Below are 26973 nucleotides of genomic sequence, written 5' to 3'. Positions count from 1 at the left end.
AATGTAGTACAGAGACACAGCAGCAATGAAGCTAGATGGGGCTGAAGAGTGGGAGGGCTGGGTCAGCCTTGCAGGGCACCACATGGAGAGGCCTTTGGGTTTTTAACCTTGGTGAGATGGCAGATCATTCAAGAACAAGCCAATAGAGGACAAGGATCCTGTTTGATGCAGCAGTTGCTCAATTAAGCACTGGAGTTGAACGGATGTAAAAATGAAGGCTTTGAAGGCTTTCCTGGGTGTCCTGCACCTGTGAATACAGGGCTGCCTGGCTGCTGGTGCCATCATAACTGCACGGCTGCACAGGAATTATTATAGGTAATTCTCTCACTCTGGATCATTAATATATAAGGGTACATAAATCTAGTGTGATCTCTTATTCCTGCTTCTCAGAAGAACAAATGAGAACTCAGAAACTAGGATTTGCCAGACTTAGTCCTCATTACATGCTACTGCCTTGTGGACATTTCAAGTTTTGAAAGCTGGGGGTGTGTGAGTGTGTGGTCACCACATGCCCTCTTATTCCTGCTTCTCAGAAGAACAAATGAGAACTCAGAAACTAGGATTTGCCAGACTTAGTCCTCATTACATGCTATTGCCTTGTGGACATTTCAAGTTTTGAAAGCTGGGGGTGTGTGAGTGTGTGGTCACCACATGCATAGCGTGGCTGCTACTGCTGCTCACAGCTGAAGGTGGATAACACATGCTCTTTGGTTCACCATCAGGGAATCTTTGTGTTGTTTATTAAGGGGCTGGCACAAATACACCACAGACTGGCCTTAGGAAGGTCAGGAGATTCTAACACCCTGCTAAGCCACAATCCACCTCATCAGCTTTGGTTTTGGACAAGACAGACTCCACTCCTTCCTCTGGAGTTATACTTCTGAGGCAGTACCATGTGAGGCTCCATCCTGCCAGTCAAGTGCTTTATCCTACACTGGCAATGCAGAGTCCTGGTCTAAGACCTGTATAGTCAGATGGGAAATCTGACCCATACTCTCTTGGTATGAATATGAACGCTCTTATTATAAGTTACTGCCTCAAATTTTATCCTGCATGCACCCTAACTGCTGTCTAAGGGGTGCTCAGTCAAAACCCAACTGCAAGATTCTATCAAGTGCAACATCATCCTAGTGGGTCATCCTGCCAGCACTCTAATGCCACATTATAGAAGTGTACTTGCAGGTCACTCTGAGCTCAAGATCTACTTCAGCTTTTCTTTGCTTTATCTTTTTCTAATTAACCTGTTGTGAAGGCCCAGAATTAACACAGCTTTATGTGGCACCTGGGACACAGAGGATGGTTTTAATTGAGTCTCTCTGTAGCTCACACAGGATATGAGATAGGACACATTTCCAAGTTTAGGGTAGGGTTCGTTTCTTATTTCTGAAAGAAATAGGACAGTTAGACCTAATGTGTCCATGTCCTACAGACTTATGTGCTCTTTAGCAGAAATGTACATACAGGAGGTTAAAATTTAAAGTTTGTTTTTATTTCACTTTTCAAAGGTTATCCCAATCCAGTAAAGAAAAATAAGCTCAGCTTGATCCGGCTAAATAGAGGCGTCTTGGTGTAGGGAACTCTATTTATATCTGAATAAACATCCTCTATATGCAGAACTGCACAAATCAAAACATATACACACTTATGCACATCAACACAGTGTTCAAAACATGCATAATTTCCACATAATTTATTATATTCATGTACAGCTAATATATGTTCAGAATGTACTCATAGCACCTAAATCATGCACACACACACACACACACACAGATGCTGCTTATCCTGGAGAACAGTGGCTATGTAAGACATCTGACAATTATGTCTACTCATACAGCCAAACGTAGATAATTTAAGAAAGGGTATTTTTTTTCCCACTATCAGTAAAAATTATCTGATTAGCTGATTCTGTGCAGCCCTGAATTCTTCGTTTCATTTTTATAAGCTTTGATTTTGCTTAGGCTTTGTTGACAAGGCTATTTATTACTAAGGGTACATACAGAGATTGTATCCACATCTTAATGATGAACAGTGGCTACACATGGAACACGCGCACAGCCAGCATGTGTGAGCGTGCCCTCGTGGTGTAACTCTTGAGGCTATTTAACATCACAAGAGGAAGCTAAACCCCTTACACTTTTCTGACCATCCAAGAGACAGCAATTACCCCAGATTATCAGACCAACAATGACATGCCACATAAAGAGAGACACTGAGCCAACTCCACATCCCAAAGACTGGCATATTCAAGTACACTTAGGACATTAATAGCAATTTACGTGCCATCACTGAGACAAAGCCACAAAGGCTCCGATGGCAGCCTCTTATTTGGAAGCCTATTATTTGTGGGAGTTACAAGCTATAATCACAACAGAAACTTTCAAAACCCTTATCTTCCGTGACGCACCAAATCTATTTCAGAGCCATAATTGCTATGTCACTAGAGAGTTTGCTGCTTAATGCACTCAAATGCCATTTAGTGTTTGCAGGGTCATTACGGCTAACGGAGGGATGGGGGTAGATATGGAGGGAAGCTGGGGGAAAAACAGAGAATGTTGAGCTAGAATGGGGTGTAATCTCCATTGTGCCTAATTTATTTATAGGAGGATGTTGTTTTAAAAATCCTATTTACTGATGACATGAGAGCAAGAGCTTAAAAACAAGCTATGTACTCAAGAATTCTGAATTCATTTAACACAACTCTAGAGATATTCAGTGGATGCTGAGGGTTCTGGGATTCTCATCCAAGGGTAAGGGGTTTTGATTATTTTAATATTTATATTTTCCTTTTAAATAGTCCCAGAAATTTCTGACTTGGCTTTTCGGTGTATGTGCTGCTACAGAATGAGAAAGGCAGGGCAGATGATGGTGAGATGTGCAAGTCCAGCAACCTGGAAGAATGTGTGACCTTACAGGTGGTGAAAGGAGACACAGGAGACTGACAGAGCATCTGAAAGAAGAGAAAACACCTAGTCACTTGGAAAACACTTCTTGACTTAACTCTAGCTAAGGTCACAAGAAAGCTTTTCAGGTATACGTAGCTTTTATTATTTCACAAACCTGGCTATAAACTAGCCAAGGATTTATTTATTTGGCTTAGGGTAATACTAGGCATAGGGTAAATCTTCAAAGAAATTTTTGACTGACATATTTCTAGGTTCTTTTAGAAAATTCTTAGGTTCTATTTTACAACCCCAGTTTTTTTATAGACCAGAAATACAGAAAATGTCAAGCTAATTCAGATTGCAGTGTTAATTTTTTTTTTTTTTAAGATCAACACCAGTATCACCTGTAGATCTACCTCTGCTTTTCCTAAGATAACAATTCAGCTTTCACTCTGAAATAGATAGGATGAGACTTGGGGCCTTATTTCCCATGAGTCCTCCTTTATTCGGAAATAGAATTTTCTCTGTTTTCTAAATGTTGACCGAGTACAGAAGGATTAATATCCTTATTGTGTAAGAGTTCTTAGAAATCAGTAAGAAAATGACAAACATTTCAAAAATACATATAAAAGGCCAATAAACATATGAAAAGTGTTCAATCTCACCGGTAATCAGAGATACAAATTAAAATAAAAATGAGGTGCCATTTCATAATCTGATAATTTACAAAGATTGAAGAACTGTTAAGATATTATTATTGAGGGTGTGGGGAAATGGAAACTATCATAAGCTGCTGGTGGGAACCATAAATTAACAGATGCTTCCAGGAAAAAAGTTTACAATACAGCATAAAGACCTTACGGTAATCAGAGATACAAATTAAAATAAAAATGAGGTGCCATTTCATAATCTGGTAATTTACAAAGATTGAAGAACTATTAAGATATTATTATTGAGGGTGTGGGGAAATGGAAACTATCATAAACCGCTGGCGGGAACCATAAATTAACAGATGCTTCCAGGAAAAAAGTTTACAATACAGCATAAAGACCTTAGACTTGTTCGTGTCCTTTGATCTAGCAATTCCACTTCTAAGAATTTATCTGAATAAATAATAAAAAATATGCACTAAATTTTCTGTACTATGAAGCTTACCACAGTAACAGTAAAAATAAAATAAAATAAAATAAACCCAAACGGAAAACAGCTTAAATGTTCCACAGTAAAGATTGATGAAATATATTATGAACTTTCCCTATAACAGGTTCCTTTGCAGTTACTTCAAGTTATGTTTGAGAAAAAGGTTTAATGATATGGAAAATATTCATAAGATATTTTTAGGAAAATAAGTAGGCTACAAAGTGATATGTAACTTTTCTATACCCACACGGAAAACACTCACTTATATACAAAATGCTAGAATGTATAAAACAAAAAGTAATTTTTTTTCCGTGTGATTTTCCTACATTCTTCAAATTTTCTACATTAAATATTAATTTGTAATCAGAAAAAAATAAATGCAAAATTTAAATAAAGCATATGAAGGAAAGTCTGCATCTAACTCAGGTTTTTGTTTTATGTGGCCACATGTAGAGCTGATCCGAGAAGAGAAACCACTGCAATTTGTGGCCAAATACAAGTCTTAGGAAGAAAGGCTAAAGAAACTGGGACTCTTTTCCTCAGAGAAGAGAAAATCAGCAAGTGATTTCATAACTCTCCTCAAAATGCAATTACGTGTGAAGAGTGCTAGTCAGTTGTTTTTCCCTTTCCATGAAAATTAAGGCCAATAGAAATAAGCTAATCAGAGAAATCAGCATAGACAAAACAGAGAGCTGCTTAAGAACAGGCCATTTTATTTTCTCTGCCTTAATGCCCAAGACAGTTACTAGTTAATCATAGGATCCCAAGGAAATGCCTGCTGAACAAATGCATGAATGAGTGAATGGATGAACTGTGTGGATCAAGCTCAGGGCCACAGAGACAATGTCTGTCCCACAGAAAAGCATCGGAAAGAGAAACAACAGCCACAGACATAGAGTCTCTGAATATGCACTTGTAAAAGATTTCTGGCATGAGTTGGCAAAGACTATAAGGTACAAGGTATAAATAAGTTGGAGGTAAAAGGTGGGTACCAGGCTGTGGCGAATGGAAAGAAAAAGAACAAAAATGCCATTCTTTTACAGGAGAGATGTTCTGGATAGAACTAGAAAAATGCATGTTTGTGGCGGTTCCATACAGGCAGCAAGACCAGTCACAATAGTGTGGTTGCTGCTGAAAAAACAAAAATTGAAAACAAACCAAAAACAAAGCAAAAAAAACCCTCGTTGACAACAGTTCTAACCAGGCTCACTTCAAAAAGCCTTCATTAAACACCTACTATGTACCAAGGCTGAGTTGAGAGCTGGAACATAAAACTGGGATCTTTCTCTTCAGAACTGTATGGTCTAGACAGGAAGTAAAGATAAGGATCAGAAAAGAGCCCCCATTCCAGCTCATGTACTAAGTACTCTGTTGGCATAGTTAGGAGGAACTAGGAAATAGTTCCAGGAGAAGACAGGCCTGAGCTAAGTCACAGAAGAAGAGTAGGTTATGAGATGTTTGCCCACGGCCACAGGTTCTGGGCTGTTTCCACTGATTGAGAACTTTAACCACTGAGGATTGCCTCTAGGAAAGGCCAATCTTACCAGGACAAGAGGGGAAGAGGACAGACGTTCACAGTGCCACACACTTCAGGAAACTTGGTCTAGAAAGAAAGTGAAAGAAAAGTACCAGACCAGGTACTTGGTGCTTTCAACAGCAAAAATCATCACATTAGACAAGGAATGAAAACTGACATCTGCAGGCCCGTTGTGTTAACCTTCAGAGGTTTTGTGGTTGTTCTTATTCTGATGCCTGGTTTTCCCCCCTCTGAACTTTATTGGCTTCCTCACATTTAAAAAATATCCTAATTTTTTAATAAACTTGAACTAAATAAGTTAATGCATAGAAAGTGCCTAGCACATAGGAAGAAGTCAATAAGTGTTAGCTATTAATACGATTATTGTCATTTTAGCCCGTTAATTTTCTATCCTTATTGTTTTTTAATTGTTCTTTAATTTACTGCTTTATACTACTTCCTTATTTTATTACTACTTGATCTGTTTGTTAATCTTTGTAAGTATCATCTGAGCTGAAGTTATTTATTCTAACTACACATCCTAGCTTACTTTATGTTTTCACTGTTCTCTTTAGTACTTGTGTATCTTAATTGCTTTTAACCTTCATGTTGCCATGTTACATGACATTTTATCACTCTCCTGCCAATTAATATCTTTCCATTGCTTTGTAGTGGATTAGTATACTCTTTCTTTCTGCTTGTCTGTTTTTCTTACTTCCTAGCTCTTTGTAATTTTTGTCATTTTTTTTCCATTTAGTTTTTATAATTTTGTTCATATTATATTATCCCGGCACTACATCACATTTATTCTTTTAGCTTATTAAAAATGCCAGGCGTGGAGTACCACAAAAAGGAGGGAAATCCTGGGTAAAAGTCCTGGCCCAGTAAAGGGGTGGCTCCTTCTGTCCTCTCTGTGGTCTGGGAGAGACTGATGCTTCTGAAGTTTTTACCCCAGTTTCTTCAATGCTGACCTTCCACTTTCTAAAACCATCATTTAATATGTATAATCTATTAAATTCAAAGGCAAATTTTCCTCTTTTTTCCATCTATTGTCTCCCAGATTTAAAATCTAAAAAAAATAACCTCTATTGATTCTATGGATATTTCACACCTAGATTCCTGGAATCTTGCGCTCTGTTTTAATGAACGGTGATATCTCTCCATGAAGAGACACTTGATCCAAAATCTCTGCTCTCTCTTGTGTATGATCACTAGAACATTGTCTAAAATGGCTAACCAAATAGGACATAATAGAGGTGTACTGTAGGATATTCTCAGGGAAGACTTTCTATATAATTTTCCAGATTTAATTTTAATAAAAGAATCAATGAATCTTAAGCCTTCCATATGCTACCCTGAGAGGATACCCAATAGAATAGCCATAATTGAGTTCTTATAGTTCTTTTCTGTATTATCCAGGCTCCAAATATTCATTAACAGGCAACATAACAGATCATCTTACTGGAAGGTTTTTTCCAACTCCCTTCACTTAGCATCAGGACGAGGGATTCAAGGGTCCACCAGCATAAAGCGAAAGAACAGAAGCTTTGGAGTTTGACTGGCTGGGTTCACACCCTGGCTCTATCACTCCCTGGCTATTTGATCTCGGGTAAACTACTTAACCTTTCCGAGTCTTGGTTTTTTCATCCATACAATAGAGATGACAAAGTTTATAAAGACATTAGACTATAGTAGGGAACTCAATAAATGTCATGAGTTAGTATGTTTCATATGGATATTGGTGGAGACTCAAATTACCCCCAGAACTCTAAGCTGTGCTTTTGATCCTTTAACCCTCTAGAAAAGGCAAAGAGCCCCCAGTATACATGTTGGGTCTCTCTAGAACCCCAAGCTCAGGTGAGGGAAGGCCCTGAAGCTTCCTTCAACAGAACCTCATCCTCTTCTTACAAAGTGTCCTCTTAGTATAGGCTCGGCTGAGGATGGACATCCACGCTCTCATGATAGATCACTTCCTTAAGGAGAAATAAAGTATAATTTTAGGGAGGTGTGTGACTTTAAAAATAAAAAGTCTGTATGAGTTTAAGGAGGCATCAGAAAATGAACTGGACTTTAACCTAAAGGATACTAGAGAAGAAAGGGAAGAAATGGCAAAAGATGAAAAAGGGAGGGGCCGGCCCGGTGGCGCACTGCTACAGTGCGCTGCTTGGGAGCGCGGTGGCGCTCCCGCCGAGGGTTCGGATCCCACATACAGACCGGCCGCTCACTGGCTGAGCGAGGTGTGGGTGCAGCACCGAGAGTTGCGATCCCGTTGCCGGTCCCAGTCCGGTACGGGCGCGACACTGAGGGTTGCGATCCGTTGCCGGACACGAAAAAAGACAAAAAGGAAAAAAAAAAAAAAGATGAAAAAGGGAGGGGCCGGCCCGGTGGCGCACTGCTACAGTGCGCTGCTTGGGAGTGCGGTGGCGCTCCCGCCGAGGGTTCGGATCCCACATACAGACCGGCCGCTCACTGGCTGAGCGAGGTGTGGGTGCAGCACCGAGAGTTGCGATCCCGTTGCCGGTCCCAGTCCGGTACGGGCGCGACACTGAGGGTTGCGATCCGTTGCCGGACACGAAAAAAGACAAAAAGGAAAAAAAAAAAAAAAAGATGAAAAAGGGAAAGAAATGTGCTATCTTACAAGTGAGGAAATCACACTGTAATTTAATTTCCAAATATCATGAGTTTCTATTTTTATATATTTCAGAAGATTTTCTTATGAAAAAGAGATGCAAGTCTCTTTAAAAGAAGGCATATCAGATCAGAACCACAGGCAAGTGCAGAATAAACCCTCTTATTTGATTGAAAATGGTATTTCTAGCAGTGCTTGGCTATAAGATAGAATGAGGGGGTGAGAGGCAAGCTGGGGGGTAGGAGAGGGAGGGAAGCCTCTGACTTTAGAAAAGAATAGAATATTCTGTGGATAATGCTGTGCTCTGTGCTTCTTCCTTTCATTTTTTCTTTTCTGTAAACTATGAGAAAGGGGTACACACAAGAAAAGTAGTAAATTTATACACAGGTACATTTGTCAGAACTCAGAGAATGTACACTTATGATTTACTCACTCAATGGTGTGAAATTTTGCCTCAGAAAAGAAAAAAACAACTGCACACAAATATTAAACTCTAGTAAATGATACACATGCCAGTAGTATTTATTCAGGGGAAAATGAACTGTTGTCTGCAATTTACTTCGATATGCATGAAAAAACCAAAATGGATTTATGGATGGATAGACAAACAGCAGGAGGCAGATATACATGATGAAGCCAGTAGAGTTAAACATTAATAATGGAATTTAGATGGTGGTGATGTTTTTTACTGGAAAATTCTTTCAACTTTTCCTTGTGTTTGAAAATTTTCAAAATAAAATGTTGAAAAAATGTTAAAAGGTAGTATCCTTAATGCAAAGAAAGCAATACGATCCCTTCTCATAGGTAAGCACTAGGCAGCACATAAAGTCTTTACACGCTAGAGCAGAGCTAAACAAACATAACGTGCTGGGGAAAGTGTGGTATATGTACACACACTATGGAATACTACTGTGCCACAAAAAAGAATGAAATTCTACCATTCACAGTAATATGGATGAACTTAAAGAAAATCATGTTAAGTGAAATAAGCCAGGCACAGAAAGAAAAATACCACAGGTCCTCACTCATAAGTGGGAGCTAAAAAAAAACAAACTTTTTAAAAGATACAACAATCACAATAATTCGTTGAACTTTCAAAAGGAGAGAATAGAACTGAGGCCACCACAGGTGGAAAAGGGGAAGGAGGAGGAGAGCTACTGAGAAATTGGTAAAGGGCCACAAAAAATGATTATGTTGTATAACGTTAAATATACTAATTATCCTGATTGAAGCACTACATTTTGCACACACGTACTGATATTTAATGCCGTACCCCACAGATATACACAATCAATTATGTTTCAATTAAAAAAAATGTAATGTGCTTAGAAATTACCAAGGGATCTGGTTAAATTGCAGAATCTGATTTAACTGTTCTGGGTGGGGCCTGAGATTCTGCATTGCTCACGTGTTCCAGCTGATGCTGTTGATCTTTAGGCCACAATCTGAACAGACTAGCAGGGCAGAGAGAAAAGTACCGCTAAGCAGAGGCTGCCAGCAAAGGCTTAGGTCATCTGGGAGACCTGAAACAGAGCCTGCACCTGTACAACACCCAAAGGGTTTAGACTTAAAGAAAGGATTTAAGATGAGTTCAAGGACATGTCATGCTTAGGCTCGAAAAATCATTAGGTTAGATGAATTAGTGGCTGACAGAGTTGAAAATGACTACAAATAGAACCACAATAAACAAAGATATTTCTATATTTATATTTTAAATCTTCCTCCATATTATTTCATTGTTTAAAGCATACTATTACACTAATCTGAGTTAACTTCTTATACATGGTTAATTTTTAATAAATAGTTCTATTTATTTTAGGAAAGACTTATTTAAGCGAAAAGCATGCTTTTCTGTGTGTTGTTGTAAGAAATCTACTCTGTTTCACAGCATGATCATACCTCTAATACCACCCACCCCATCTTTGGTGGCTACCAAGTGACTGGCAGAGCACCTAGAACTCTGCTGTCAAACATGGTAGCCAGTAGCCACAGTGGCTATTAAAACTAAAATTAGATACAATAAAAAATTCATTTTCTGGGCCAGCCCGTGGCTCACTCGGGAGAGTGTGGTGCTGATAACACCAAGGCCCCGGGTTCGGATCCCATATAGGGATGGCCGGTTGGTCACTGGCTGAGCGTGGTGCTGACAACACCAAGTCAAGGGTTAAGATCCCCTTACAGGTCATCTTTATTTTATTGTTTTTTCTTTTTGTCTTTTTTACTGACCGGTAACGGGATCACAACCCTTGGTGTCGCACCCGTACCGGGGACCGGCAATGGGATCGCAATGCTCGGTGTTGCGCCCGCGCCACGCTCAGCCAGTGAGCGGGAACCAGTCTCCACATGGGATCCGAACCCTTGGCGGGAGCGCCGCTGCGCTCTCAAGCAGCGCACTCTCCAGTGTGCCACCAGGCCGGTCCTACCGGTCATCTTTTNAAAAAAAAAAAAATTCATTTTCTTATTCACACTAGCCACATTTCAGCTGCTAATGGTTAACTTGTACATTAGCAGTACATTACCCATGTACTACTAATGGTTAACGTGTTGGAAAATGGTAAAATGAAATATTCCCATCAATGCAGAAAGTTAGATTGGACAGCATGGTTCTAGAAGGAAAGAATAGCTTTTGGTATAGTCATTTGTAAACTCTATAAAAGAATGGCAAATGTCAATCATGTTTTATACACAATTCATGAATTTTTAGTTGAAAATTATATTATATATATACAAATACCTCTTACAATGGCCTTTACAATGGCCATTCCTAAAATTCTTTGCCAATAATATAATACTATATTGACTATTTGGGTAGTGTGCTTCTTCCCTTTCAGAGAAGCAGAGGACTGAACCAGATAACTCCCAGTTCTTTCAGCTTTCTGTGACTTTACAAAAGCCATGTGCCATTGATTCTTGCATTCTTGATGCTGGAAAGTACAAAGTCCTCAATTAACATTTGTTGACTAGAGCATTTATTTGTTTATTTATTCATTCTATCAAATTGAAGCATACTTAGATATTTAGAGATGTGGAGAAGAATTTCCTCAAACTCAAATATAGCCAGAGATTTTTAAAAAACATCACATTATAAAATAACAGTGGAATTTTCTTTCTTTCTTTTTTTTGACCAGGAAGGGGATCATAATCCCCGGCTCGGTATTGTCTGCACCATGCTCAGCCACTGAGTGCAACGGCCATCCCTACATAGGATCCGAACCTACAGCCCAGGTGCTATCAGCACCGCACTCTCCTGAGTGAGCTGGCCCTAACAGTGGAATTTCCTAAAAAAAAAAGTGTAATATTTTATCTGAACACAAGCTTGTCTAGGAACATAAGGGGCAAGGCTAGACCTAGCAAGAAGAGGACCATCTTCAGAAATCAGTGCTAATGTTTCCTGCAGTTAAACTCAGCCTATTTAATAAGCTTAATATTTACTGAAGTCCAAAGCGCAACCAAAGAAACAAACTGCCTTTTTGAGATTGTGATTTTTCTTCCTAGAGCAGAAGGCAGGACGCACTTGAATCTGGAACAACTCACCAGATCCCGGCTTAAGTACAGCTTGGCTGCAGTGCCAAACATGAGTCCAGCCGGGCAGGATGCTATGAAACACCAATTCCAATGAAAACAACATGGTGCACGATGTCACCTCACAGATGGGAATCTTTCCAAAAACATAATTTCCTCTCTTATTCATGGCTTTGAACTATTTCCCTTCCTCTTGCATTTTCTTGGGAATGAAAACACAATCACTGTTAATAAGTTGAAGTTGACACTGGAAGAGGCCTTAGGCAAAATCCAGCTCAAGTGTCCTTTTCAGAGTTGAGGACATTGAGTCCCATCAAGAGAAACTGACGTGTCCCTAGTCACAGAGGTAGAAGTGGAATGTACATGCATGTATAGATACACACACACATATACACACACACGCACAGTATGCATACAATGGTGTTTGGACTGATTATATCACTAGGTTTAAGATCAACAAATTTGTTATGGCTAATTGCACAAAAAAAGATGAGTCCCCACAAAAGGATGCTTATCATATTATTAACTGCAAGTCATGTTTGTTTGGTTGGGGGGTGGTACCTTTCACAAACTATTGCTGGTTGGTCCTGAATTCTTCTCTTCTGTTATATAATTTAATCTCAGATTCCCTCCTAGATTACAGAGTTGGTTGGCTCCTTTGTCCTAGTCTTCCAAGAACAGGAAATGCAATCCTGAACAAAATGGTGAATGATACTAAAAGGGAAAATACGTCCTGACTGGCATCAGGGTTTTGCATCATCTCTGGTATGGGGTTTCTCCAACTTGATCTATATGTAACATGATGTAACCTCATTTCCCAAGGTCAGAAAGCTTATGTTTACTGAATGAATAGATGAATGGGTGAATAAATATATGAATGAATGAATGAGCCATTGAGTGATCTGACCTCATTTGGTTTTTTGTACCTTCAAGGGCTTTTACTTGGCATCTGGGGGAAAATGATGGATTGCACACGATATTATAAGATTGGGATATTCTTTGCTTCTTCAACTACTGTGGGCTGAAATAAAATGCTTTTTTGGTTTCATGTGCTGAGTTGATATGGTTTAAACGTTTAAAGTCCTTAAAATGTAAAAAACAAAGAGACCTACTCTGTTTCCCTTTGGTTCTGTCATGAAGGAAAGCCAGGCTGTGAACTTCCTGGAGCAGGAGTCTATCTCCCTATTCCTCCTGCCTTCAACCCCTTCTGAGTCTCATCCACCATGTTTGGACCCCTCAACTCTTCTCAGTCTCCCCAACCCTCTGGCCTGCAGCTGTTAGGCCCTGTCCACAGCACCAGAAGGCACCCAAAGGTAACCAACTGGGGAGCACATCTGGATATGTTTTAATCCCTTCAAAACCCCAATTCAGCTTGTTAAATAGAAAAATTACAACGCTGTATAATTAAAATGTGTTTCCCCTCAACTCTTCTCAGTCTCCCCAACCCTCTGGCCTGCAGCTGTTAGGCCCTGTCCACAGTACCAGAAGGCACCCAAAGGTAACCAACTGGGGAGCACATCTGGATATGTTTTAATCCCTTCAAAACCCTAATTCAGCTTGTTAAATAGAAAAATTACAACGCTGTATAATTAAAATGTGTTCTTAAAGATTCACGTATGAATTTTAATTATCACCCTCACTTCCCAGTCCTACAATTCCACATGTGGCAACATCTTATTAATATACACTTTAAGTGGAAAGAGGTCTCTCAGAAGTAGTTAAGAAAAAATTAAAATTATGGCATGTGGCCAAGTGTTACTAAGTAACCCTTGTGATATCCAAATGCCTGAAAGGCATTCACTTAAGTAGGAAGCTATTTCTAGCCTAATGATTTATATTCTATTTATTCACTCAGTAAATATTCTTTTTCCCTCTTGCCTAACATGGGAGAGAAGAAAAACAAAACAAAAATACCTATATTAGGGTTTACAAAGATAATAGCTTCATCTCTATTTTTCCAGTATTACAATTATCACAAAGCAAAATTGGTGAGATTTTTTTCTGTCATAAATTGATGTTAACGGCATATTGCCTTTATAGAGACAACACTAACACTTTATTTTCATTTTCACCAAAACTTTTGAATAAGAAAAATCTATAGGAGTATTTATTTACATTCAAGACTGGCTGGAATAAATTCATTCCTTTAATTCACAATTTAAAACAATTAAACATAAATTATTTTTTTCACTCTAAAGAATAATGCTCTGCATGATCACAAATCTTTGATAATTCACGAGGAAACGTTTGTGTAATGAGAGCTCTTCTTCCTTCTCATTTAAGTCTTCGTGATACAATTCAAGGGGGAAACAGTGAGGTGAGCCAGAAAATATAGAAGATGCTAATTCTAATGAAAGAGTATTTTTTTGGGGGGGGGATAGCTTGCTTATCCTGATGTATCAACAACACGGAGAGGTGAGTGTGGTCCTAAAATGCACATTATTAGTTGCTTGTCACATCCTGACAATCCCAAATTTAACCATGACACCATTGCTTCTGAGAAGGAAGTTGAAAAAAAAGAAGTAAAACAGTGTTATTGATTTTGATTCTTCGTGAGTCTGTTCTATATGTGTGCATTTGATAATGCTGCTGTCTCTGGTTATCCTATAGGCAAGAATATGGTTCTAGTGAAACATTCCTATGTAACCATCTGTTTGATAAACTCAGTGAACATAAGCTTTAACAGCCAGATTCCAACAAGTTTACCAATTAAGACAAACTGCAAATATAGATTTTTATTTTGGTTCATGATGATTTTGTGTTGTCTTGTTTTGTTCAGGTGGTTTTTGTTTGTTTTCTCGAGTATTTTTTTGGGGGGGGGGGTAGCTTGCTTATCCTGATGTAGCAACGACACAGAGAGGTGAAGTGACTCCTCAAAAGAAAAGACACAAGAAGGATCCAAGTGTCCTAATTTCAAGTTGCTTCCACCTTCCACCAGGTTGTCCTCGGGGACTCCAGTCCCCCATCTAGTGGAAAGGGCAATAAGAATCCCACTGGAACGAACATTATATCACTACAGGGATGGCTATCATCTCACAAGCAGGTATTCTTTTACAGGGACTCTTTAAGGATAGGAATATGGGGAGTCTTCTAGGATAGGAGGAGTTAAAAGAATTAAGGGATAATTCTCTCAGCAATATCATCACCATGTAACTTCATATATTTAATGCTGATCTGAATCTTATTTTCAGATATATGCATTGGCTAAAAAGTTTAGAAAACTTTTTTCAAAACATAAGACAACATTTTTGAATCTAAAAGACAGGATATTTGTAGATAAGTGAAGCATCTAAAATAATAATTACCACTAGATAATTTACAGCTGACACACTAGACATGGGTATTGGTCATTAAATGCATTTTTAATTCAGGAGCATCTTTTCTTCTCCTACCTAATTTTTTCATTCAACAAACATGTTTTGAGCAACTAATAATGTGCATTTTAGGACCACACTCACCTCTCCGTGTTGTTGATACATCAGGATAAGCAAGCTACCCCCCCCCCCAAATACTCTTTCATTAGAACTAGCACCTTCCATATTTTCTGGCTCACTTCACTGTTTCCCCCTCAAATTGTATCATGAAGACTTAAATGAGAAGGAAGAAGAGCTCTCATTACACAAACGTTTCCTCGTGAATTATCAAAGATTTGTGATCGTGCAGAACATTATTTAGAGTGAAAAAATAATTTATGTTTAATTGTTTTAAATTGTGATTTAATTTTGATCGTGGGGTGGGATGGGTAAGGTGCTGTAGGACTGAGAGGACATTTGTGTAGATGCATACATCAGCGAATGCAGGGGGAGTGTGTAACCAGTTAAAGGTGAGCTGACCTTTACTGGAGTTTACTTTGATGATGGGAGGATAAGATGGAAGGACAGGTAGGTTAGGGGCACAGTGTGGAAGACCCTGAGTTTTGGACTCAGGATTTGAGCTTGCTTAGGCAGGTGATCAAAAGGGACTGCTGATAATTGAGCAAGGAATAACAAAATTTAGGGAATGTGTGCAGCACAGAGGAGGAACTAAAGACAGTAACAGTGACTGGAACGTTATTGCAATAGTCTAGTTAATAAAGTATTTCCAGAACTAGGATGAAGGCAGTGGGAATGGAGAGAAAAGAATGAGGTAGCTAAGTAATCTTTATGTTTGACTGACAGAGAAGTGGAATGATCTCCCTCCATTACTTAGAGCCACTCTAAACCTAGTAAGCACCGCCTGCTGTCACAGGAGAACAGAAAGTACCTAAGGAGGTGTAACTTAACTCTCACAGTGGCTAACGCAGGGGGTCTTTAGGCCTTGTATAACTCTATATCCACCTCAGAAGCATACCTTTCCACCAGAAGAGAAAAAAAAATGACAACTGTGTCCTACCCGGTCCTCACTAGGAACTGCCTACTGTGAAAACTGCTCACACGGGAGGAGAAAAAAGGTCAAATCAGAAAGTTACCACTTACAGCACTTCACACTGCACTCATGTGGAACAGTTTATGCTTTGCCCAACCTTTTCCTACTTATTTTCTCATTTTCCTGAAAGCAGCCTTTGAGGTATCAAGGGTGGGATTACTGGCCCCATTCTATACGAAAGAGATTCAATGCTTGCCCATGGGCACACGAGTTATAAGGACCAGAGTCTCCCACCTCTCATCCTAGTATTCTTACCAGTACACGTTGCAAGCCTATTGCTATGTGGTCAACTAAAGGCAAGTGGTCTGAACTTTATAAGACTTAAAATAGACACTGGTTGGATAAGATGTGGGTGCTGTGAAAACCCAGCCAGGGGAGTGAATAAAGGCTGCCCAGAAAATGTCCTCCACCAAATGAAACACGATCCAGAGCCCAGCTGGGGATTCCATGGCTGCTTTGGGTTTAGGAACTATTTATTTTTACTTCTTGGCTCAAACATCTTATTCCTGTCCTTGTCTCTTCTTGTCTTCCCTCCTTTTCTCTCTCTTTTTTCTCCTGGCAGCCATAGTCCCACTCGATACATGCACATGTTGCAGCATCTAATACACCGCATAAACCTACATCTCACTCTAACAAACTTACCCTTCTGCAGGCTTGGCTCAAACATCTTATTCCTGTCCTTGTCTCTTCTTGTCTTCCCTCCTTTTCTCTCTCTCTTTTTTCTCCTGGCAGCCATAGTCCCACTCGATACATGCACATGTTGCAGCATCTAATACACTGCATAAACCTACATCTCACTCTAACAAACTTACCCTTCTGCAGATGGCACAATTTAAAACTGATATCAAAAGAACATATGATATCATGATCAGCCTTTGATTCATTTATCCTGCATATTAAAGACCCAGAAATAAAATAACCACAGTTCACAGAAAAAAAATAAATGCAAAATGAGAGGCTCTTTCAAGTGGCATTTTCAAGCCCAGTTTTTGTGGTGGACATATTAAAGACCCAGAAATAAAATAACCACAGTTCACAGAAAAAAAATAAATGCAAAATGAAAGGCTCTTTCAAGTGGCATTTTCAAGCCCAGTTTTTGTGGTGGGCTTATGTAATCAGACATAATTGTCTGCACATGTTTGGTTACACTATTTCAGAAATTATTCCCAGCCCAGTAGATGACGTCACAGGGGTCAGTGTTGACCCCCCAGAGTCTGACTGCTTCTCTCTTCTGTGGTACCCAGTCCAGAAAGAAAGAGGCCAAACAGCAGGAATGTCAGCCCCAGTTCCTGCCCAGTCACATGGCCTTTCTTTAGTCCCTTTTCTGAGTATGCCCACGTTCTTATCTCCACATTCATGTTCCTCTCTTCCACTTATGCACAGAGCAAAGCTTTCTTTGGAAAAATCTATCTTACATCTCAAAAAGATTCAGGAAATACATAAATACAACAAACACAGAGCAACTTTATTCATTTGGAATCCGTATTGAGAATATACTTGCCTGTGATGGTATCTTGTATTTTTCTAAGCAGGCTTCCTGGCAAGTCAGCCATTAATACAGTAATAATAATTAGTACTGTTAGCATTAAGCACCAGATGGAAAGAATCCTTCTGCTCTGGAAATCCTTCCTAGAAAGTGATATGATAGCCCAGAGTATGTTTAAAAGAGTTAACTTTAACCTCCATGCATCCCTCCTAGAGAAGACTTGATAAATATTATATAAACTCAGAGGGGATTCTGCCTCAAGAAGGTAGAAAATAAAAAATTTCCACCGTAAGTGGCCTTAGAAGTACCAAGACAATCACAATCTGGTGCTTGACTCCTTTCCACAACATCATGACCAAATAGCTAGCCAAGCCATGTTTGACCTTCCCAATGACAGGGAATTCCTGAATTCCTAAGGGCAGTCAATCCCTTCTCTGAAGAACTCTGACTTGGTGAAAGGTCCATCAAAAGCTGAAGTGAAATCTGTCTCTCTGAATCTTCTCCTCAGTGGTCCTATCCTGTGCACTTTAGATCATTCATGGTGAATCTAATCCCACGCAAAGACGGTGGCATTTCTAACCCAAATCTTCTTTTTCATGGGGTAAGAATTCCTAATTCTTCCTCTCATTCCTCATCTGATGAAATAGTAGGTATTCTGTTGACTTCTTCCAGGCTGGCCAGAATCGTATATGATCTGACCAATGTAGAGTTGAAGGGGCCATCACCTTTTTTATTACAGACATGATACATCAATCAGCATAGACTAAGATTATATTAATAAATCACACCTATCTTTCCTTACTTCCATCCCCAATTGACTTTATTCATAACGACAGAAACAAGCCATAAAAAATGATCACCACCAACCAACCACAGCATTCTTAAACAGTTTCAAGCCAACAGTTCTACTGGAGCCTCTTGTGACCTCTAAGAGCCCAGGAAATCACCCCAGATGTAAAGAACAGCCTCCTTTTCCAGGCTGCCCTCTTGTCCCAGCTTGCTGTCACCGCTGCTGAGATAGCGGACGATTGATCTGAGAAATCAAGTTGGATTGCTGTCCCAAATCTACACTCGGTTCTCCTTGTGTCTGTCTGATCGATTTCACTCTGTGCGACACAGCTTGTCGCTATGAATTTTCATGCTAGTCAGGAGCCGCCAGCGCACCCAAGAACACGTAGAAGATGGCCTGCACCCCTCCCCATCCCTTAAACATACCCAGCCTCTCTGTTAATTTTTTTTTTTTTAAATCGTTCATAGACAGATTGGGAAAAGGATTTGTTTTAGGCCACAGACCTAGATGCAATGGATTTTGGCTACCGGTTTTCCTCCCCAGGTTGCCCGGCCCCAGCTTGTGGGGACATTTCCTACCACTGTTGTACTAGGTGTCACCTGTTTAGCAGCTCCTCTCAGCTGAACGCATGTGGCCGCAGGTGCCATGCAAACACTGATTGCGTCTGACAGCCCTAGACGCCAGCTGCCTGCATGAAGCCTGCCCCATCGCCACTTTTTCTGTGGGTAGAATGCTGCCGATGGCATGACCGATACAGAAACAAGAAACTAGGTGACCGTAAAGCTAAGACAAGTCCTACTAAGTGGCATTCTGGGCCCTATGGCTTAGAAATAATTGGTAGTGATAGAATAAAAACAAAGGGTGGGGGGAGCCTTGTTTTCTTACACTGATGCCCTGCGGACTGTACATCTGACTGGCTGCGAGTCCGTCACTGTATCCTCCTGTCTGGCTGATAACATGGCGAAGGGTATCCACCTAAACAGATGAACAACAACAGAGAGGAAATTAGTTAGGGAGATGCAGGGAAAGGGAGGCAGATCATCATCATACGGACTACCATTTGGGCATGCCAACTTAATGCAATCATTTTGGAGACATCCTTCCTGGGAAAGAGTTCATTAGCATGAGGCTAGGCCTCCTCTATATGCCAAATCCATGATCAGTTCTGAATTCAATAAGTGAAATGATAAGAGAAAACTAGGATTCCCAACACTGAAACTAATTCAACAGTGCTGCATGAGATGGTGGGGAGTGGGTTAGAGGAGAGAGGATGAAGAAATTTTCCCTTCGCTCCATTTTCTTCCCTATAGATCATCCTATACAGCTTCTCCTTTGCTGGGTACCCATAAAATCAAAGTTCTGTTTAGAGACGGCTCGGTCAGCCATCTCATAGGGACAGCAGTATGTGACTAAGACCCCGGTGTTTTTTCGAGGACTTAAATGATGGCAAGTTGTCTAGTCACTTGACCAAAGTCTGACCATATCTCTTCAAAATTGTTTCCAGGCAATGTTTCTGGAGCAAGGAGCTGAATCACTGACCAGTTTTCTATTCCAGGCATATAATGCTTCCTATTCCACATGTAAGGTGGGAGACTGGCTTGAAATGGCTCAGAGCTTCCCTAATAATTCTGACCCAGGGCACACTGCCTTAGCCTCTCACATCACGCTTCATGCTGAGATAGTATGCTGGCTTCCTGAGGTGTCGTGAAGGCAACCTATTTACTAAGGAGCACCGAGGTTTTATACCACAACTTGATTTTTGCTTCCCAGCACGGATTTACACTCATCATCAGAAACTCAAGTCTCTTGACCTCAAGGATGACTAAAAAGATGAATTTAGTCATCCTGGCTGTTTTTAAAGCGTAAAAGTGAAAATATGAGATACTAACATATTTGCCTGCTCATTAATTACCTCCTTATTGGGCACATACTGAGCATGGGAAACCGACGAATGAGAGGGAGACTTGGAAATTGAGACAATGAACTGAACTCCTCCCTTTCCTTTTAATGAATAAAGAATGTGCTGGATCCACTTGCCTGATATGTTTTGTCACTTCGCCCTGTCCTTACTGCTCCTCTACAACCTTGCTAGTGTGAACAAGCCAGAGCCAGATGCACTCACAAAGTGTGGACAAGATTCCCCATGACAATGGTTGTCTTTGGTTTGGATTGGTTTGTTTGGTTGTTGGTAAGGTTTTGGTTCTGATCTCTCTCCCTCTCTTTTTCTTTCTCTCTGGCCAGAAGCAGGAAGTGCCAATACGACCGAGGGCGCTTGGATTCTAATGAAATCACCTGGTGGCATATTGGCTGGGTCCCTACCTGTGATTGCACGTTGGCTCCAACCTGGGCCCCTTGGTAAGAATCCCCATTGAGTGACTGCACGCTCATGAACAAATCTCCAGAGTTTGACATGTTAAAAGAACTGGAAGAACCTGGAAAGGAAAGAGTGAGGCACCTGAATCACAGAAAGGAAAAGGCTCAATCCCCGCATCTAACAGCCAAGAGGAAGAAAAACATGCAAAGCAACTCCCCCAAATCAAAACGAAAATAAAAACAACATCAACAGACTCTGGTTAGTAGCATGAAGAGCAGAGCAAGCAATCAAGGGTGCATATTGTTCCTGTTATGTGAAGCCACATCTTCCTACCAGTTGCCAATAGGACTGCTTCCCCTCAGCAACTTCAAGCCAAGAAAGGGAATATTTATTCTCCTCAATTAAGACTATTTGTACTGAAGACAGTCTCCAGACCTTGGATTTCTCTTTCACACCTCTAGAATGTCTAGGGTTAGCCAGGGGACCACAAGATGGAGAGTATGGGCTGGTTAATGACACGTCTGCCACCATGAGGGAGCACATGAGCTATTCAACTGATTCTAAATATGCTATTGCTAAACCAGTCTACTCTCCCATGGGGAGCAGCACCAGGCAGGGAGTGCGTGAAGGCGATGTCACACACTAGGGCTGGCCTAGCCCTGAGATACGGGTCTACTGACATTCTTGATTTCTGGAAAGAAGGTGAAATTCCTTTCTGGGTGGCAAACAGCCCAGGGAAACTTGAGGACTATAAGAATATGCAAGAATGATCTACCCTTTGGTGCTACCTGCTGGTATGGAGGATAATTAAATAGAGTAATAGGTGTGTCAGGAATTCTCAAGCATGCATGAAATATGAAATGCTAATAATAATAATAATAGTGGCCCTCAAGAAGGGCAGTTAACCATCTGCTTTCACATCCCAGAAATGGAGGCTTCATCCAGAGAGTTAGCCTTCAGGTCCATCCTGGTATCACCCAGGTTCCACTGGTCCCACTGTGGTAAACCTAGCCCACCCTCGACTTTAACACAGGAGCTTGCAAAAGCTTAATAATATTCTGAAGTCATCGTGCAGCTCAGCGCATTAGGAAAGAAAGCTCAACGTGCAAGGTTTGGTTAAAACACAACGTTAGCCTGGAAAAGGAGAGACCGTAGGGACCCAGGTCAGCCGCACTCTATTATTTCCAACCCTATGTTGCTCAAACTTCACTCTTGCCCTCGTATTCTGAGACAGCCATCATCAGTGTGGAATCGCCCAACAATGATTCATGCCTCAGCTCTGATGCTTTCTTTCTTTTTGCCCCAAGACAGGGATTTGAGCTGTCCTAGAGAGCTTTCCTGCCCCATATGAAGAGCTGCAGGTCCATAGAAGGACCAATTAAGTGACGAATGCTAAACCTGCTACTATGCTCTATGCTTAACTATTCATAGTATCTTCACACTTCAAAGGCAAGAGCCGTTCAGAGGAACCAGACGATTTGTAAACTTGAGGACAACCCAAGTTAAGAAATATCTCTATTTTTCTTTGTTTTGTGGGACGTTCCTCCACATGAAAGGATCCAGCTAACTATATAAACTTATCCTCCACCTATGCAAGAGCCGTTCAGAGGAACCAGACGATTTGTAAACTTGAGGACAACCCAAGTTAAGAAATAACTCTATTTTTCTTTGTTTTGTGGGACGTTCCTCCACATGAAAGGATCCAGCTAACTATATAAACTTATCCTCCACCTATGCCCTTCTCATTTCTTCTTTCCCTGGAGAAAGGAAATGCTTTCTCTGGGGTGTGGGGAATGACTCAGCATCAACCAAAGCACTGTAATGCCTCCTTAACTCTGTAACATGTCCTGTCTCATCTGGCACACACTTCTCTGTTTAGCTTATCTGAAAGGAGTTAGAAACGTTGTGTCTTAGCAAAACAGGCCTAAAATCTGACCAGGTGTGGCTTACACCCAGTCAGTAGAACAAAGACTTTGGCCCATAACTTTCTTCCATTAATGTGGTTCATGTCTTTGAAACTATCCTCTTCACCATGTGGATGAAGCAGTGTGTAGAAAGATCACATTCTCACATTAAGATACATAATACCCAGTCCTCTATATACTAATTATATCCCTCTTAAATCTTATTTGTAATCACAGAGATATAAAATAAATAACAAAAGCCATTTTGTAATATGCGTTACAATACACGCTCATATTTAGATGTCATCAGAACCAAGAATCGTCAGTTCCAAGAACCCAAATTATAACTGTTTATATGTCATCAGAGTTATTTTTTTTTCCTCTCAAGAGTGTTCAGTTTGAAGCCCAGGTATTTTATTTCTCTCTCAATCAAACACCATGTAACAAACACACACGCTATATGCTTGGCTGATGGTTTGTTGGAAATTAGCACACAAACTAAGAAATGGGAGAAATCCCCAAAGGGCTACATTGATGCCAAGTAACATGGCATCCATGGAACCAGGAAGGCATGGAATGTGCTATTTACAAGATATACACTGCAATTGACACAGATGATTTAAAAAATATATGTGCATAGATAAATTGTAAATATGTCTTGCTGCCTAATGTACACAGAGATAAATATGCGCATATAAATGTACTTCATGTACAAATGCATTTGTATCAGAGCAGTAATTGCAGAAATAGTCCCTTGTGCTCTGAGCTGTGCTGTTTCAGCACTTTATTGTCGCTGTACACTCATGTACAAGTACCATGGCTTCTGTATCCAAAACATTTGTATCAGAGCAGTAATTGCAGAAATAGTCCCTTGTGCTCTGAGCTGTGCTGTTTCAGTACTTTATTGTCGCTGTACACTCATGTACAAGTACCATGGCTTCTGTATCCAAAAGCAGTGATTGTGCTGGGAGAAGAGAAAAGTGCCACTCATATCACAATGAAGCAGACAGAAATCCATACAAAAATCTAAGCAACGAGGCTAGGACATATTCCTCATTCAGCACTGGACATTGGAAAGAACTTGTTATGGAATGAATAACCTCTTGAGAAGTACATAATTCATAGACTAATAGTAAATGGACTCTCTTGGAGGTGCTGTGGAATTCTCAAAGAGCTCAAACAGAATTACCTGGCTTGCTGAGAAGGTCATTCAGGAACCTTACCTGCAGGTTATTGTGAAGCAATCAGCAATTACTAGAAGCACATTTTAAGATATGCTTGTCAGTTAAAAGGTTCTGATTTTGGCTTGGGAGAGAAAGCAAGTGACTAATAAACTGCCACCCAGACATTTGTGGCATGTACACAGCTAAATCTGCACTCAACTAGACAGAGAAGAAACGGATCGCCTGTGATGCTAACGTATTTGCCTGTCAAACGTCATGATGTGGAAATGTGTTAACATCTATTTTCATCAGACAATTTCCCAAAGATTGCATTTCTACTCCAAAGAATCTTCAGAAAACTTAAATTTGTTCAGGATAAACAAAAAAAAGCAAAAACCAAACCAAACAAAAAGCCCAATTAACTTCATAACCCAAAAGATACAATAATAATGATAAAACCTAAACCTAGAGAAAGACTTCTCAACATTGGCACTATTGACATTTTGGGCAGGATAATTCTTTGTTGTGGAGGAATACCTTATGCATTGTAGGATGGTTAGCCACATCCCTGGCCTCAATCTACCACATGCCTGTAGCGTCCTCTCCCCAAAATTGTGACAACCAAAAATGTCAAACATTACCAAATGTTCCCCATAGTGCAAATTTGCCCTAGGGGAGAACCAATGATCCAGAACAAGAATGGATTCACTTTTTTCTTTTACCAGACTCAGTGTTTAAAAGTATTAGCTCATTATTTCTCACCACATTTTTATGAAGTAGATGCATGACAAGTATTGCCCCAATTTCTGTAGTTTAGAAATCAAGGCTTCAAATAGACTACATGGCCAGCCTGATTAGATTGGATTCCCATACCATTTGGAGGCTCAAAGAATAGACCCTCTTTAGTAGATCATGTCTCATGCTTGCTTCTCCATTTCCCCTTACAAATTCTAAAATTCATTGTTACTTCCTACTAGGGTAAAGTAAAAGAGTGAAGGGTCTGGTTCCAAGTGAAAACCCTTCTACAGGCATGTATGCCAAGGTTCTAGGGTTCCAATTCCAGGAGGAAGTTTTTTCATTTTGCACTTAAAAATAAAGGGGGGAAACATAGGAAGAAAGGACATGAGAGAAAACAGCAATGGGATAAATTTTTTCTCTTGGTTTTAAAAAACAAAATTATAAGGGTTCTTCTGGATTTACTAAAGCGTGAGTCAAGTTCACTAGATGCGTTACTTCCTCTCTGTGTGTACTACATAAAAACTTTTCTTAGAAAAATAGGGTTTAGGGTTTTAATATGATAACTTTCCACCAATTCTGAGTAACATCAGACCTCTTATAAGGGGTATCATAAGATCATGTACAAGGGCTTGCCATTGACTAAAATAGTGCCAGAGGAAGAACTTGCATGGCTGAATTTGCTATTATCCCACACACACACACACACACACACACACACACACACACACACACACACACACACACGCAGCTAAGCAAAAGAATTCAAATCTGGGAGTTCTGAGCCTCAATAAACCTGTGACTACTTAGCTAATCACAGAACCCGATAAAGTATCAATGTTTATGCTATGTCACAGCAAACATCTGCAACACACAAGCCAATTTCTTCATTGGTGGATGTTAAAATGTCCTCCAGAAGAGAGTCTAGGGCTTCCAGAAAGGGCCCCATTTTCTGAGGTCTTAATTTTTGCTTTTATAATCCCATTGAAAATAGGCAATTGAGAATGCGCTACTCTAGGTCACTTCAGAGAATTATAGACCCAGGGTTATAACTATTGCTTCAATTAGTCGTCATTTTAGCTTTCTTTATTCAACACATTTTTTTTCTCTTTCCTCCCATTCTTCCTCTTTGCTCTATCCACTTTGCCCAACACTGCTGGTATAAACTATGTAATACATTAAATGTCTCTAAATGTTGGCTAATCCCCCACAGGTTCTAGACCTAAGTGATTTTTATGAATTATGCTTAAGGAAATAGGAGACAATGCATATATCAACAAATAGAAACATTTAGAAATAGCCTAAGTAAAGTTACTGAAGTGCTGCTCTCTACACAGAAGCCTCTAGAGGAAAGAGGATGTACTTGCAAAATATCTTCCATGCAATAGAAATGAGTATTTACATTTAGTAAAGCTTCTGGAAAAAAACTCCTGCTTCAATATGGAGGATATAAAAGTTCCTAGGTTCCAAACTCCAGACTTCAAACTGTGCCAAAATATTTTTTCACATATTAACCCCTTATTTAAGACTTGCTGTTTCAATTTTCATTTATCCTCTGAAAGTATTGAAGAACCATTACACAACATAATAAACACCCTGGGTGAAAAGTATGAAATTTAAACTTCTCACTTTGTCTGTGTAATGAATGATTTGAGCTGTGTTAAGTGCAGAAAAAAAATACAGAAAAGCCCATTTGTAACTTTTTCTAAGACATTTATCTTTTAAAATTCCATACCATTGCACACATATAATAGTAGTTTTTTTTTGTCTCTACTTAAGAAAAAGCACAACAAAAGAGTTCTTCTGCATATTATTTCCAAGAACTTAGGCACGACTGGAAAGCTTAGCTCAAATTTTCCATAATAATTTACTTTGTGCTCAGAATAGTTACAAGAAGTTTAAGCCACCAGAAAAATTCCGTAGAAAACTGTATTCATAGACTGACATTCCATAAGAGCCAACATAATTTTTAAATACAGAATAGGGGGTTAAAATGCTTACCATTTTCTTTTTAAGGGCTTTAGGAAAGAATAAATAATTACGGATTTAGTAACGAAGGGAATCCACAAGGCCCTTCTAAGGACTCGTCATAAATCATGCTAAGCCATCTGCGATGCAGATATATCAGGGACAGGAAAAAGTCATTTTGATATCTGTTTTGCATTATGATAACCTTTGCAGGAGTGTTGAGTGCATTTTTGCTAATGTTGACAGAATTGTACTTCTTCCAAAGAGACTAGTGAAAATATCTGCCTAGCAGTGCAATTCAGCCTGTGGTGTTGGGTCTGAAATGCTTAATAATTGCCCAGATGGGGAGGAAGAAACTCTCTGGTTATTGAACCAGTTAGTCCACGATGGGGAAAGAAGAAAACAAAAAAAGCTCAAAAAGTAAATATGCTCCTCATAGTAACCCAAACTGCCGTGCTGGGAAGAATAAAATTGGAAATAATTCTACATTGTCTTACCATATCCACGTTTACAAAGC

At 39.8% G+C, this 26973-nt stretch overlaps 1 protein-coding gene across 4 annotated transcripts in view; it reads right to left on the bottom strand.

Annotated features, from left to right (window-relative positions):
* The window catches only part of PBX1 (pre-B-cell leukemia homeobox 1), a 320819-nt gene that overhangs the window by 47962 nt on the left and 245884 nt on the right, over positions 1–26973 (bottom strand). For 2 of the 4 annotated variants that reach the window (XM_008594442.1, XM_008594449.1), the window contains exons 7-8: positions 20692–20804; positions 19258–19347 (exon numbers count right to left, since the gene is read on the bottom strand). In XM_008594442.1, the coding sequence (XP_008592664.1) occupies positions 19258–19347; positions 20692–20804 (203 nt within the window). The remainder of the gene's footprint in view (positions 1–19257; positions 19348–20691; positions 20805–26973) is intronic. The other 2 variants (XM_008594462.1, XM_008594456.1) reach the window with 1 other exon arrangement.

Source organism: Galeopterus variegatus, unplaced genomic scaffold (assembly GCF_000696425.1).
Source record: "Galeopterus variegatus unplaced genomic scaffold, G_variegatus-3.0.2 Scaffold163, whole genome shotgun sequence".
NCBI classification, from domain to species: Eukaryota; Metazoa; Chordata; class Mammalia; order Dermoptera; family Cynocephalidae; genus Galeopterus; species Galeopterus variegatus.
This window is presented reverse-complemented; position numbering and strand designations above follow the sequence as displayed.